We start from the raw sequence: 16,358 nt of genomic DNA, 5'->3' as shown, positions 1-16,358 counted from the left end.
TTTCATCTGGTTTAGTCAGAGTCCTGGCTTTAAATCCTGATAGGCAAGCTAAATTATCCATGTTAATTTTGTATTACATACATGGACCTATTAGGTCCATTTTCTAAAAATGGCCTCAAATGACACTTTAATGTACATTGTCCTTCAGAAGACAAGACTTTTTCCCAAAAGGACACTCCAATGTATGGCTGCTCTGCAGCTGGCACGACTTTTAGGAATGTTTCCCAGTGGTAACTAAAGGGCTGTATCTTTAAAAAAAAAGTGACAAAGTAGGTTATTTCTGTTATATTTTTGCCAGGTGCTGGGTTTGAACTCAGTGTCTTAAGCTTGGTAGAAGCAAGTGCTCTAAGACCTGATCTGTATTCAAAGTCGTTCTGTATTTTGAGTTTCTTTTCCAGATAGAGTCTTATGCTATCTTTACCCAGACTGGACTTGAACTTCAATTCTTCTATCTCCATTTCTTGAGTAGCTGGGATTATACATACATACCACCATGACTGACAGTTTCATGTTCTTAAGCACAGAAAGCTATCTACTTGAGATATCCATCTCTTTTCACAGTTCCACTATAAAAATGTGACATGAGTGTTACTGATATATTTTTCAATAGGCATCTCATGAAAAACCACCCTCAAATCTTTCATTGTTGAGAAGGAATTTATAAAGTTCCATTTAGCTATGACAAATATAGATTATTTTTGTATCAAATAACTTTATAGTTAATTTTATTGCAAGTTGGAAAACAGTTTACTTTTTATATAGTTAAAGAGTAAATGATTTAACCCTTCTTTCATGTACTGGAAACATTTTTGTTTACATAAAACTAACAGATGCCAATTGTACAAAATTTAGAAACAAATTAATGAAGAGGAAAACAAAAATTACTAAGTCCTACAAACTAGTAACCATTTGTATTAACATTTGAGTTTCACTTTTCCAAGATTTTCCTTTTTTTTTCTGTTCCTACACATGTACTGGTTTCTTACAAACAAGGAATAAGATTTTTAAGAATGTCATCATTATGTAACCTCATTTTTCAATATAATAGCTAAATGTACAGTATCCACTCACCAATTAATTGAATAAATTGAAGTGCTTTTAAAATGCTAAAATGCAAGAATTGTAAAAGTCCATTATAGAAATGTACCTAAAGTCCATCCATTACAGTCATGCTTACTTTTATTTGGATGAGCACAGCAAGCAGTAATGAAAACCAGACATCTCAGTTATTTCTATACCTAATAAACTCAATGCATCTTTGATACTATCCTGTCTTATTTTTTAATAAGGCTGACAGAAGTCACTTTTTCCCAAAAGAATTTCAGATCTCACTTGGTAATTTTTAATAAAAATGACATCTAATTCAGAATTTTAGAAATAAACATTTCAGTTTTTCCCTCAATATCCAGCATATTACTGCTTAGAAAATGGAATATTTGAGGTATTAGGATCTATTACTATACTATTTCCCCCTACTTTCTTATGTTCTAATTAGATCCTAGAGTTTAAAAAGTGAAAAACTTGAATGGCTGTGTAAATGATATTCTGAAATCATATTCTAAGTATTCCTTTATTTAAAGCGTAAGATTAGCTGGCACTGGTGGCTAACATCTATAACTCTAGATATTCAGGAGGCTGAGACATGAGGGCTGCAGTTCAAAGCTGGACTGGGCAGGAAAGTCTGTGAGACTCTTATCTCCAATGAACCACCAAAAATGCCAGAAGTGAAGGTTTGGATCAGGCTTTAGTGGTAGAGTGTTAGCCTTAAATGAAAAGCTAAGAAAAACTAAGGGACAGTGTTCAGACCCTGGGTTGAAGCCCCAGGACCCACACTCACACACACCCACACACAAACACACACACATATACACACACACGTACATAAGATTTTTACTGCTTTACTTTTATTTTAAATTCTTGGATCAATAATGAAAAAAAAAGGCTTTTTGGTTAGCTTATAGCAAGTCACAAATATAGCACTGTAGCCATACATACCACTTGGAGACACAATCACCGGCTGTAGGAGTCTTTGTTCTCCCCCTGGGGGAAGGTTCAGGGCAATGACTAGCACTGTTCCTAGTGTTGTTCCAACCCACAGACATGGGCATGGAGATGAGTCTGCCTTTCGAGTGTAAGTTTCACAGAAATGAAGAGCAGAGATGGCTTCTCGGGATTCTTTATCAATGCTGGTTACACTCGAACTCCGTGATCTGCTGAAGGAATTATCCTTTACATCTGAAATGATTTAAAATGTTGTGAGACTGCTCAAGTTAAAGAAAAAAAATCACACTTTCTGGTATAAACTTTGTCAAGTAGTTAAGTCTGTAAAAGAAAAAAAGAAAATTTATGACATACTTACATTTTAATTTCTTCTCAACAGAAATGAAAAACAACTTTTATGTTCTTAGAATTTCCACTTTGCTTACATGTAAAATAGAAATAAATAAATCCACAGTTCTTATGAAAAGGGATGTTTTCAATTGAACTTTGGAATGTGACCTTTGGCATTTTGGCTACTTCTTGCTTCTCTAATTTCAACCATATCACCTTATCTTCTCATTTAGTAAAACCATTAGGTAAAACTAGAAAAGTGAAGGTCGTATCAATTGTCTACATGTCTGTTATAAAATTTGTGTAAGTACTGCAACAATGGATTTTTTCCAATTATCCCACGAGAATATTCATCCAAGCAATAAAAGCTTGGTTTCCAGTTTACTTCAATGTCAAATTAATCAATAGTCATCTAAGGAATTTTTCATCAAAATGTATAACTGGTATCTCAATACACAATGCATATTTCCTTTACTCAGCTTTGACTGTAGTATTGTGGATATTTAAAAATTATAGTAATCAATCTCTCTTCAGCTACTTCTCTGGGGCCAATCCGAAGCCTATCTCAAGTCCTGGCCATGTTTCTTTAGGGACAACAAGTGCATACTGGACATTTTCCCTGCTTTCTCTCACTAAACAAAATCAAGTTACATCCTTAACCAAAACTCTAGACTCTTTTCATGAATTTGTCAATACTAATGAACAAATAACTATATTAATAAAAACTATGTTAATGACACTCCTGTTCTCTTAAGGAACAGGTTTGATTCCTCTCTTCCATTTTGCCAATTGAGTGCTGGGATGCCAGGCTGTATTCTGTTTTATTTCACTGTTGCTTCCTTTCTTCCATTAACAATTGAGTTCAATTACTCTTGAGTTCAGGTTCTCATTGCCATACACCTATACTGACACACTTTCAGTCTCTCACAGCTAGCACAATCCAGTTATACTTTATATGGCATAGTTAAGATTTTGTCACTTCGGTTCAAAAAGTCCTCAGGGGCTTCCGTTTGTCTACTTAATCATGTCCATTCTCAGGCTTTTAAGAAACTTCACAAAGCAAGTTTAATGCACCTCCTGGCATTTCCTAATGCTACACTACTTTATTGCATTGTGGAATCTCAATAGAGCTATCTGACTTTTCTACCTTTTGGTTTTGGTTTTGTTTCAGCCTTTCTCTACCTATCTCAAGTAGTGTATATCCTGACTCCTACAACCACAGTTTCCCTCTCTTTTGATGCTCTAGCTACAGAGGAGTGTATCTCTCCCATTACACTCACACTGCATTTGCTTTATGGTTATTTTTGACTTGTCTTACTCCCTTCTCTAAGACTCAAGTGTCTCTTGTGCAAAAACTATGTCATTTGATCCCTTGTGGAATTTTACACAGTACCTTATTTGCAAAAGGTATTCATATAAATATTTCATTAAAGAGAGACTATAATTAAGAGCATCGAAACCATTGTTTTTGCTGAGCCACTCAGATATATTAAAATTCTCAGGAAATCTACAACTCCGATCTAATTAATCATTCCTCAAACCATATACTTTCAATGCTTTTATGAAAGAAATGTATCTCTGTAATGTCATGAAAAAATGTTTCCTATTCTATATTTTAATAAATAAAAAAGGTGTAACCAGGGCATTTACAGTCAAATTGATATACACAATGAAAATCTTCCCACCATGTAATATTAATTACAGCAAGCCTTTAAAAACAATAAAATTACCTTTACCGACAACAGCAAGGTTCAGTTCTTACTGTAGTTTCTAAAAATGTCTTTCTTTTAAGATTTCATAGTCTGTTACAGTTAAAAAAGACTTACTGCTATGATTTGGATATTTGGATATGCAAATAACCAGAGCTGGATATGAACCAGTATTTCCCTCAATGTTTCAAAAAAGGCCAGAAGTTTGGTCCTCAGTTTGAAAACACTGAGAGAAGGTAGAACCTTTAAGAGGAAGGGCCCACTGAAAAGTTACTAGGTTACTGAGGTACATCCCTTGGAAGATGTATATGTAGCTCTTAGGAGACTGATTACTTGCAGCAACAAAGGTTGTTAGAAGAGAAAATCTGGTATCTAAAGATGCCTTTAAAAAGAAATGCCACTTTAATGTTGTACATGAAATTTTATTTTGACGGAAATGCCGTTTTTCCACATATGATCTAATGAAACTGTTTAATACTGGATATAAAGCAAACTGAATGTGTGTATATATTCATGGTGTTTATATAATGAGTTAGTTGTATAAAAAAGTATTATGGTCAGGTTTTGCTTAGCAAGTGTAAGGCCCTGAGTTCAAACCCTAGTAGCATAAAAATAAGTGTCATGAAAGAACTACTGTAAAAGAAAAAATGGTTCCTATCTTATTATTATCACTCCTGTAATGATGGTTTTCAACACGAGAAATTTGCTGCAATGAAGAAAACTAGTAATTTAGTTTAAAAAATATTAGTATAAAATTAAGTTTATAAGTTATAGACTTAAAAATAGGTTTGAAGTGATTGGATGGAACATACTATTTTTGATGAAAATCTGATTGGCACAAACTTTAAGCTTGAATTAATTATGTTCAGATAAAAAAGTATGAAAGGGATGAGAAAATGTATTATTTTGATTTGCTTGAATCTGTTATAAAATTTATATAATGATTGGATATTTTATATTAATATATAAATGATATAATTTGCATTATAATTCCTAGTTTTTCTGTAATAAAGAGGTCATTTACTTTCTATATTTATTTTGTTAGCTGTTTTACTTACCTAAATCAGGCTTTAGATCAGTTGGCAGACTTAACTTCCTTGACATCTTTGCTGAAAAATAAAACACATTTTAATAAAATCGGAAAAACATTTAAGCCCTACTTATTACACCAACTAATTTTCCAGACAGAAGTGAATAATTTTTTATGCTAAGTCTAGATGCTAGGATAACTAAAGTATGATTAATAATATTAAGAGTGGAAAGTAAATCTTACTTCCAACTTTTAAAAAGTTGTACTTACTAGATGTAATATCTTTCTGTCTTGAAGCTCATACTTCAAGGGAGCCTTTGAATGTTAACACTGAGCTACTGGTTAGGCTTTCAGGAAAGTGTTAGACTTTTCTCAAAGAAAAGTCACTGGGAAAGAAAGAGCTGCAGATAAGGCAACAGAGACACGAGACCAAGCTGGGGTAAGTTAACAGAACCGTCCCAGCTTCTCGTCTTCACAGCTGTTGGCATGTTCTTTAAGTTTTAGAAGATAGGGCAAACCTACATTCACAAATTACTTGATTACATCATAGAAATGTCTATACCATCACTTGACAAAAGTTCACAATTCCATTTACAATGCAGTGAAAAACAGAAAAATCAAGTCACGCTTAACACAAAATTATGGTACTTACATAAGCTATGGGTATTTTTATGTAGAACTAGAAAAATTAAAAGCTAATGTGTAAACTTACTATAATTCACTTTCCATCCTTAAAATCAGTTATTGTCTTAATCTGTAAGTGATTTAAAGTTAGGAGTTGTTCTGCTAGATCTATTATGTTAGTGGTAGTGCATGCGTAACAGAATAGTGCTCTTTATGTGAAATTTGAAAAAGTATTTGTTAATACATGGATGCATATATTTGGTTAAATTTTGGACTGTTAGGAGATATTTAAAGCACAGACCCTGCTAGTCCATAAGGGCGCCATGTAAACAAAGAGAAATCCAGTCATAGTACATAACTTCCACATCTAAAAAAATGACAAATGCAGCATTAGGAAGAAGGCATTAGACAGACTGGGAAGGGATAAGGGACAGGGGCGTGACATCTTGTTACCTCAAGCTTCATTAACCTAATTAGTAGCCTTAACAACAATGGGTCAAATTTATGCATCAATCACCCCATTTGCATCAACTTAGTCAATTTTGGTTAAAAAATAAAAATGCAACACAAAATTAAATAGCTATAAATAGTATCTATGGTAGTGTGATTTCACATATATGGTTGCTATTGTATTTGATAAGCAATATCCTTAAAACTAGACACAAAATTATATCTCGAAACAGTCCTCTATCAAGCGATATTAACAGTTGGAAAGAATTCAGTTTTTTTGTGTGCCAAATCTCATAGGTCTAGTACACATAGATTGATTTATAGTAACTATACAATACGAATAGCCTCAGAAGTAGAAAATCAACCTGGCACAATCAACAGATTTTCTAGAACCAGAAGATATGGATGCCATTTCTTTTTCTTTTGGTCGGTCGTGGGGCTTGAACTCTAGGCTTGGGCACTATCCCTCAGCTCTTCAGCTCAAGACGAGTGCTCTACTGGTTGAGCCACAGCTCCACTTCCAGTTTTCTAGTTGTTTATTGGAGATAAGAGTCTCACGGACTTTCCTTGCCTGGGCTGGCTTTGAATCATGATTCTCAGATCTCAGCCTCCTGAGTAGCTAAGATTACAGGCATGAGCCACCGGCGCCCGGCTGGATGCCATTTCTTCAAACCCTACTCAGCTTTGATTAAGTTGTTCTGAGTCAATGGGACCTGTTCTTCTCAAACTTGAATGTACACCTGTCACCTAAGGATCTTCTTGACCTGCACATTCTGACTTTGTTCTGCACTAGGGCCTCAGAAGAACTTCTCAGAAGCTTCCAGCAGATGGAGATATTGCTGGTCTGTGGACCAAGGTTTAAGTGACAAGGATCCCGAGATTATAAGTAATTACAGACTAGGAACCAAGACAAATTTATTAAACTCTGTGTGTGTGTGTGTGTGTGTGTGTGTGTGCACGCGCGCGTGTGTGCACATTACGCCCACAACAAATGTGCGGCTAAGCTTCAATATCTAGTTTGATAAAAAAAAATGTAGGTATACCAAGTGTACTGGTTAAGATTGGGTTTGGAAACATTAAAACTGGTCTAGATCCACTTCAACCAATTACTAGATGTGCAACCTTAAGCCAATGGCTTAACTTTCTAGACCTTGAAAGGCAGAGAGTTATGAAGGATATATAAGACAATGTAAACAAATGCTGAGCTGAATACCTGACTCATAATTATTTAATAAATGTTAGTTATTAATGAGAATGGTTCTTATAAACACTACACAAAATAAGCTGTCATTATACTTTCAAGTAACCTAATATTCCTTCATTCTATGCTAATAGCTCAAGTAACTAAATAGACAAGTTGTTAATAACATTTAAAGTACATTTTAAGAATTGTTTTTGCAAAAAGAATTCATTCTTAGTAAAAATAATAGAAACAGTGCACATATTTTAAAACATTGTTTAACATCCCACCAAACAGAAATTAAGTTTTCCTGAACATACTTTAGTCTTCCTTGAATAGATAAAAAAAATGATGAGCATTCATAGATTCTGCACTTGCTCTAGTAACCCTAGGTTCAAATTTATCTTCCAACTTCCTGAGATAAAAGTTAAGACCACTGGCTTAATACAGCTCTTTTCCAACTTAAATGTTTAAACTACACATTTCCTAGGCCGTGGCTTGAATCTCCACACAGACTTCTAGAAATTCTTCCTGAGCAGTTCCTTCCTCTTCTGTATTCTGTACCACATATTTGAGTTATTAGCAGCCTCAAGTTCTGGTCTGTTTCCTTAGCTGGTAATTCAATTCCACTGGGGCTCAACCTGCCCAGTGTTTCAAAAGGATGGCTGAAATAAAACTTCTGGCTCACCTCAGGCTTCTCCATTTTCTCAAGGAAAACTGTCTTACAATACCTATTGCTTCATCCCAGGGAACAGTAATCTCATTTGATCAGATTCACAGCTGTTTCTGTTTTTGTTTTGTGTGTATGTGTGTAAGGCTAAATTCTAAACCCAAGGTCTAAAGTTTATGTTAAGGCTAAAAGTTTGTATCTTTCCATTATTGTGATTCTGAGGAATATACTTGTTATTGGTTTAGTCAGCTTTCCTGATAGCAGGTCCTACACAGGCAGACATATCTCTGGACTAATGCTGTCAGCTTTCCCGGCTCAATACTTACATTCTGCTATAATTCTGTGATGAGAGACCATCATATTTTACCTAGTAGTTTATGATACTTATATTTTTATTTCTCAGGAGTCATGGGCAATTGTCAAATCAGTTGATTTCATGCTATTTCTCAAAGAATTTATGTTCCTGCCTTGAAGCTGCTCATCTTGTACTTTGCCTTTTGACTGAACACATGGAATTTAAATAAGTTCCCAGAAATCACATTATCTATGGTTTTCTTCACTCTACCACTTTGAGCCACAGTGCCATTTTCAGTTTTTGAGTGGTTAACTAGAGAAAGAGTCTCATGGGGACCTTTCTGCCTGGGCTGACTTTGAACCAGGATCCCCAGTATCAGCCTCCTGAATAGCTAGGATTACAGGTGTGAGCCACCAGTGCCCAGCTTAGACTCTTTTAAAAAACCCAGTCTTATAGGAACTAACCAGGGTTCCATGAATATTACATTAATCCCTTTGGAGGGTGACACCCTAAAAAACCTAATTACCTTGCACTAAGCCCTGACTTTGAAAGATTTTACCACCTTTAGACATTGCCGTATCGAAGATCTCTGGGGAAACACTCAAACCCCTGCAATTACCAAGGAAAGATATTCTCAGGCGAGGGTCTGTTTGAACCTTATATTGTAAGTGACTTCATGTTTGATGTGTTTTAGTCTTTTGCAACTGGATAAATTGTTGCCTTTTCAATTGTGAAAATTCTCATTGTTTCTTTTATATTAAATAGTTACTTTATAATTTTCCTTCAGGCCTATCTATCCATTGTATCCACATTTTATATTTTCTAAAAATAGTTCCTTAAGAAAAGCAATCTTAATCCCCACTTTTTAAAATGTGACATTTACAGTAAAAGCATAACTTTAAACAAGGTAAAAGTACTCCCCATGACAGTAAGATCAAATAGTGAAAAATGCAAACTGATCTGTTTACATTGAGACAATTGTCAGAAAAAAATGACAATATCATTTTTCTCTCTACATGCTGAGATTCAATACTGTTCTTTTTGAGTGATAATGTTCAAGTCTATACATATTAAATAAACAATCAGGCTAGTAAAGAATCTAGCCTAAAAATCTGCTTGTAGGATGGCAAAGAATCCAAAGGGGAGGGGGAGGAGAGAAAGTAAGACTGAAAGGTAGAGGCTGCTGTAGCAATTGTTTTAATAGCCATTAAATCTAATAATACCAGGGTCTATAGTCTACAGCAGAAGATAAAGTTCATGAGTTCAGAAACCGAGTTCCATGCATAAATACAGAAATTAATGTATAACCAGTAACTATCATAAGAATAAATAACAAATGGATTAAAAACTGTCACTGGACTTTTAGAGAAAGAAGCTAAATTACTCAGACAAAATAAAGAGCAATAAGGGAAAATTAAAACAAAAGGAGTATTTTCAGAAATACTGACAGTTCCCATCTCCATGACCTAATATGGAAGATTTTTAGAGATATTGGTATAGATTTAGTTCTAACAAATGCTCTTTACTCTTGAGCTTTTATCAATTCGTTCCCACTTAAGTTTACTGTTTCCCATAGCACCATAATTAATGTCTGCAATAGTTCAGAGAATATTCTATGTAATAAAAGGTTCTACCAATCTTTTAATATAATAAGTACTAATACTACAATTATAAGTGCTAAATTGTGCCCCTCCCCCCAAATTCATATGGGGAATTCCTGATCCAATTCCTCAGATTGTGCCTGTACTTGGAGAGAAGGTCATTAAAGAAGTGATTAAGTTAAATTAAATTGTTATACTGGGTTGTCATTCAATTTGCCTATGTCCAGGAGCAAGCACAGACACAGAAAGAAGATATCAGGTGAAAATGCAGTGAGAGGGCAACCATCTACAAGCCAAAGAAAAAGTTCTAGAACCATACCCACTGATCTTGACTTGACTTTGACTTCCAGTCTCCAGAACTGAGAGAAAACAAATGTCTGCTGATTAAGCCTCCTATTCTGTGGAATTTTGTGATGGCAATCTAGCAAACTATTAAATTGTAACAAACCTATAATGTCACATTTATAGTCTGCTCACGTAATAGCTGAAAAAAAAATACCCAATTCACAAAAACTTATTTTCAGTAATGTACTGTTAATTGTGGTTAATTTTGTTAGAAAGCAAATGGTAAGCTCATTGTACGTCCTTATATCATTTAAAATAAGATAGCTTTGTTGAGATAGTAAAAAACACATTAAGTACTGAAATGTAAAATCAAAAGAAACTCTCAAGTACATTTAATTATGAAATAACACAAAAATACATGCAGAAATGAAATTTGAATATGATAATACCGTCTAGATTTTAGTTTGAGGATTCAGTAGAAGTTAGACTTGTATGATGATTCTAAAGTATATGTCTACCAATTATATTATTTGACTAATAATCCTTTTCTTTCAAAGTAGAAAGTATTAACATTACTTGCAAAAAACGGTGTCACTAAATACTCATCTTTTAAGATGCGCTTCTAGAGCATGGTGGTTTATTCCTATTGTTTCAGCTACTGAGGAATAGGAGATTTAGGGGATTATCATCTGAAGCCAGTTCTTGGCAAAAATGCAATACTATTGAAAAACAACTAAAACAATGACTAAGGTGTGGCTCAAGTAATAGAGTATCTATCTTTCTAACAAGCAGGAGACATTAAGTTTGGACATTTTGCCTGGATTGGACTTGAAGTATAATCTTTCCAATCTACCTCTGCATCCTGAGCAGCTTAGGACCATAACCATGAACCACTGCACATGGTAATGAGGAAACTGAAACTTAATTTTTATCAACTATGGATTGGATATATAACGGGAACATAGTATTTAGAAGGCTCAAGGAGTCCTAGTATTTCTAACATCATGTCACACAGAATCATCAGTCCTGACAGAGGTCTCTTGAGGAGCTCTATGAAGTTTCTTTTGTTTCTATAGTAGATTATATGTTAAAACATTACAAAATGGGATGCTAATATAGGGAAATAAACTAATGTATCATTTTATGAATCACTTTCACAGTGCAAAACAGGGCAGCTCTGTTTCTGTACACGAGAACTATAGGATTGAAAAAATAGTTAGGCAGGAAAGAATAGTGGGGCTGGGCACTGGTGGCTTATGTCTATAATTCTATCTACTCAGAAAGCCAAGATCTGAGGATCACAGCTGCAAGCCATTCAGGGAAGGACAGTCTATGAGACTCTGATCTCCAGTTAATCACATACATATACATATACATACATACACACACACACACATGCCAGAAATGGAGTTGTAGCTCAAGTGGTAGAGTGCTAGCTTTTAGCACAAACGTACAGGGACTGGCGCACACACACACACACACACACACACACACACACACACACACACACACACACACACACACACACACACACACACACACACACACACACACACGAATAGTGAAAGATTTCAACACAAAAAAATTATAAGTTAAAAATTACTATTCATACCTATACACTAACATACCTTTGAAAAGACTAATAGAGTCTAAAAATACAACTACAAAAACTGGCATGATAGAAAAATTCACTCATAATATGAAAAAATAATCAAGAAAGCTATCAAGGAACTATCCTTCAATAATGTCCTCAGAGGTAGTAAATTTGTTGGTAAAGTGTTTCAAATACTTGAGCTCTAATATAGGAAGGTGACCAATGCTTTAAACAAAGTAAATATGACCTGAATAGCAAATGCTAAAAATAATTTTACAAATTTAATTACTAAAAATTCCTCTCATTTACAGTAAAATTCCTAGGTAATTTAATTCTAAAAGTTGCTCACTTAAATATATTTTGTATTACGCCACAATAAAAGAACCTTTAGCATACTCTTAGAACATGCCAAGAAGGAAACTTGTTGAAAAGTATCATGTTATGGTTCTAGTAAATAATTAAAATGATTTAACCATTACAAGAAGATTCACTAAAAAATACACAAATATGTAAAAGTAAGTAATTGATTCTCTTTAAATGAAAAGCCCTTTGCCAAAGAACAAATCATCTTATTTTAAAAAAATGTGTGGAGGGCTACCGCCACCACCGTGAATATGGAGACAGGGTTCAATTTACAGCACACAGACAACAGGGATGTCACTCTGGAAATGTCTTAAATATCTAGCTGTCTACAAGTGGATCTAATTTAGGTAGGTTCAATTAACATGTGACATAGGGCCTGAAGAAAATGAAATACATCTTCTTCTATAAAACCATTTTTTTAGGCATTAAAAAATTTGGAGAATATTCAAAATTTTGTGACCCAAAACTCAGTTCAGTGACATCCTCCAAGTTTTATTATAAATTTTATTCTTCAGTATTAAACTTGAGAATCATAAACAATAATTAGTTTCAGAGTAGATGAAGTAATTAATTACAAAGTATATCCATAAGAACAACTTGAATGAGTACAGTAAACATTTTTCCTTGCATATGTGGGGAAGGTGAAAAAAAATTTCATTTAAAGCCAAACTGGTGTAGATTATAAACTGAAAAAGTCAATCTTTTGGAAAACAATTTTCTTGAATTTGGAGTCTTCCTAATGTGAGGGATTATGGAGTAAAGGTAGGAAAAAATACAAATAAAACCAAAAGAAAAATATGACTTCAAAGCTTGAGAGTATAAAACTGTGCTACTTATAGCATAAATTGAACCCTGTTTTATTTGAAAACAAAAAATAAAAGTTAACAGAATAATTCACACTGTGAGTCAAGAGAAAGAACTGCATTCCCAATTTAATTGATTTTAATAATTACTGCCCCAATGAGTTAAGAAGAAACACAGCCCAAGAGATTATTGTTTAGCATAAGGATAAAAAAATTAATATATACAAGATGCAATGCACTGGATAATTTTCTGCTGTTGGTTAGCATTGCATATAGCAAGGATTAGAAACAAAATAGAAATGTCTATTTCCTACCTATATCACTGGCTACCATCTTGGAAAACTTTCTGCTTTTGGTCTTCACTGAAAATAATATTTTGATATAAAAATGTCAAAATCTATTCAAAGTAAACTAAAGAAATTAAACATAAATAAGAATATTTTAAAACAAAGATACTATACCCTTTTCTATAAAATTATTCATTTTTTGTTCATCATCTGAATTGTGTGGTGATGAAGAACCTACACAAATGAAGACAATGGAAGGAACAGGCACATAGTCAGTCACAAACATTGAGGTGTCACAAGGAAAAGTACAAATAAAAGACTGGCAACTTCAAAAGTAAGCAGTCACATATGGCCCCCAAAGAGGCCATTTATATAGTTCTTAAGAATTCTGATTACACAGAACATTTTGCATGGTACACATTAATATATGCAAATATTAACTAATATTTTTCCTTAAGGAACAATAATTTGGCAAAAATCTTAAGTGTATATGATATATGAAATAACACAGAAAGAAAAATATAACTTATAAAGGCCTATTAAAATCATATACATTATACTTTTTACAATCTTCCCAACTGTGAATTACTTCCCATCTTTGATTTTTTGTAATACTTCACAACAACTCTTAATGTCCTGAGGTTGAATTTACATATATATTTATGTGTGTGTGTGTGTATATGTACGTATATATATGCCTATCTTCATTTAAATGAACTTCTAAAAACCAGAGTAAGACAATTGAGCCACTTTTTTTTGTTATCTCCTTTGTGATCACTGAAGTGTTTTTTATGTAGGTATCTATAAGTATCTGCTGAATGAATAAAGTTTTCCAGCTAGAAACAAATGCAGAAAATGTAACTGGAAGTTAATTAGAGGCTGCTTTTCTGTGCTTAGAGCAATTCCTATAACAGTAATAAAGCATAATAAATTGGATAAAAAATTGACATACTCTTATCTGCTTTCCCTCCCCAAATCATACTTCCTTCATTTAGCCTGATTGCAAATACCTTGACAGTCTCTATTCAAGAAAAACCTCAACACTGACAGAATCCAACTACTTCCATTTAGCTTTAAAAGATTATTCTTTGAAAATCCATATTATTTTTCCTAAATAAAATTTATAAATCTCATATCAAAAACAGTACAAAAGCAACATTAAACTGGATAACATTTCAAGGAAGGGAAACAGGTAAGCTTTTTTCATATAAATATAACTTAGACTTAATAAATTAATGGTTAGAATATGTTCTGCACATTTTAAAATATTACCATCATCACACATTCTAAATAACCACATAAATATTCAAAAATGACACTGGTTTTATCTAATAAGTTTAATATTAGAGGAATAACAGGGTAACATCTATATATGATAAAATTATAAAAATATTTCACATTTTCAAAATAAAAACAGGCAATTTTTTTTTTGGCTTAAATTTATTCTAACTCAAATTTTCTAATATTGGTTATAACTTATGTGTCAGCTTATCAAAACTGTGATAAGATGGTTTTCAACATATCGACTGGAATAACCAAAATAAATATAATTAAATCCTAAAATATCTACAGATTATTGATTTTCCTACATCACATACAAACTTCATAAGGCAACCTTTGTATAATGGTACATATGGTCCTCTAGTTTAAAATAACCTAATCAATTTCTGAAAACACTTCTGTAACATTTTATATGACTATACACTGAGACACATACATATAGATGCACTACAAATTCCATCATTACTGAAATGGTCAGTGACACAGTCTGAGTTCTCTGAAATGAAGATTAATGGAGGCTACCACTGTAATTGGTTTATTACATGTATGTCTGGTAGGCAGTATTAAGTTCTTTTTAGAGATAACTGGTTCATTTTAAAGTAACTTAGAAAAGATAAGCTCTGCTTACTATTTCTATTTTCTCATTTTTCTGGAGAGTTTTTTTCTTATTCATTATGGAACTGAAGTTATTCTTTTAGCTTCTGCAATTTGAAAGCTGTTAAAAAGTTATCATTTCTATGAATTAATTTTCAGTAAACACTTTGACAAACCATCTTTGATAATAGCCATGAGATGCCTACTATATTATTTTCTTAATATTTATGGAGTCATAATTCTAATCCATTCATGTATTTTTTCCTTTCCTAAAAATACAAACTTTTAAAATATTAGCTACATTAGTTTTAACAATTTTCATTTACTAGAAACATAAAAATGGTGGCTTTTTACATTCACTATATGTTCATTCCATTCAATTTTTGACCATAAGTAGAATTTGCATTTGTTGACAAGAGTCAGATAACCTGCTCAAATCTCAATCTAGGTTCTACCGTAATACCATAGTACCTATGCTCGAGTGACATTTGAAACTCTTTATCCTCTATGAAAGTAAGTTCTTTAAAAAAGACTGTTTCCTGACACTTAAGGATGGGCATAATTCCTCAGAGAATTCTTAGATCTTTCAGAGCATATTAAAAAGTTAAATTAAATTATTGGCTCTATAATTAAGAATTCCTGACTTATCAATGATTTTATTTTTTTTTAATTTTATTGTAAAGGTGCTGTACAAAGGGGTTACAGTTATATAAGTAAGATGATGAGTACATTTCTTGTCATTATTTTATTTTTTATTGTGAGAATACCGTACAGAGGATACCATACATGGGCAAGATAACAAGTACATTTCTTGTTTTGTTTTGTCAGTCGTGGGGCTTGAACTCTGGGCCTGGGTGCTGTCCCTCAGCTCTTCAGCTCAAGGCTAGTGCTCTACCACTTGAGCCACAGCACCACTACAAGTACATTTCTTATCAAGCATTGTTGCCTCCTCCTTGTTTCCCCTTCCCATCCCTTCCCATACTTCTCCCCTCCCCCCACCCAAGTTGTTAAGTTCGTTTTTCAACATAAGGACTTGTACATCTCATTGTTGCAATGGGTCCACCTGTATCCCTAAACCATCTGTTTTTTTGATTTTATGAAAACACATATTTTACTTTGCATTTTCAGACAGAAAATCTGCTGTCACAAAAGCTGGATGCAGGGGCATGTGCCTATCATTCCAGCTACAGTGGGAAGCCTAAACAAGCAGACTGTGGTCCAGCCTTGCCAAGGCAAGAACTGAACTCCAATCTCAAAAAAT

General features: G+C 33.5%; 1 protein-coding gene across 5 annotated transcripts in view; it reads right to left on the bottom strand.

Moving 5' to 3' along the window:
• Stxbp5 (syntaxin binding protein 5) overlaps positions 1 to 16,358 on the bottom strand; it is a 104,306-nt gene that overhangs the window by 11,114 nt on the left and 76,834 nt on the right. For 2 of the 5 annotated variants that reach the window (XM_042686654.1, XM_042687228.1), the window contains exons 20-23: positions 13,397 to 13,456; positions 13,250 to 13,297; positions 5,099 to 5,149; positions 1,996 to 2,235 (exon numbers count right to left, since the gene is read on the bottom strand). In XM_042686654.1, the coding sequence (XP_042542588.1) occupies positions 1,996 to 2,235; positions 5,099 to 5,149; positions 13,250 to 13,297; positions 13,397 to 13,456 (399 nt within the window). The remainder of the gene's footprint in view (positions 1 to 1,995; positions 2,236 to 5,098; positions 5,150 to 13,249; positions 13,298 to 13,396; positions 13,457 to 16,358) is intronic. The other 3 variants (XM_042688703.1, XM_042689410.1, XM_042688033.1) reach the window with 2 other exon arrangements.

Source organism: Dipodomys spectabilis, unplaced genomic scaffold (genome assembly GCF_019054845.1).
Source record: "Dipodomys spectabilis isolate Male_0828 unplaced genomic scaffold, ASM1905484v1 ptg000001l, whole genome shotgun sequence".
In the NCBI taxonomy this organism is placed as follows: Eukaryota; Metazoa; Chordata; class Mammalia; order Rodentia; family Heteromyidae; genus Dipodomys; species Dipodomys spectabilis.
The sequence above is the reverse complement of the archived record's forward strand: the minus strand, read 5'-3'. Positions and strand labels throughout refer to the sequence as shown.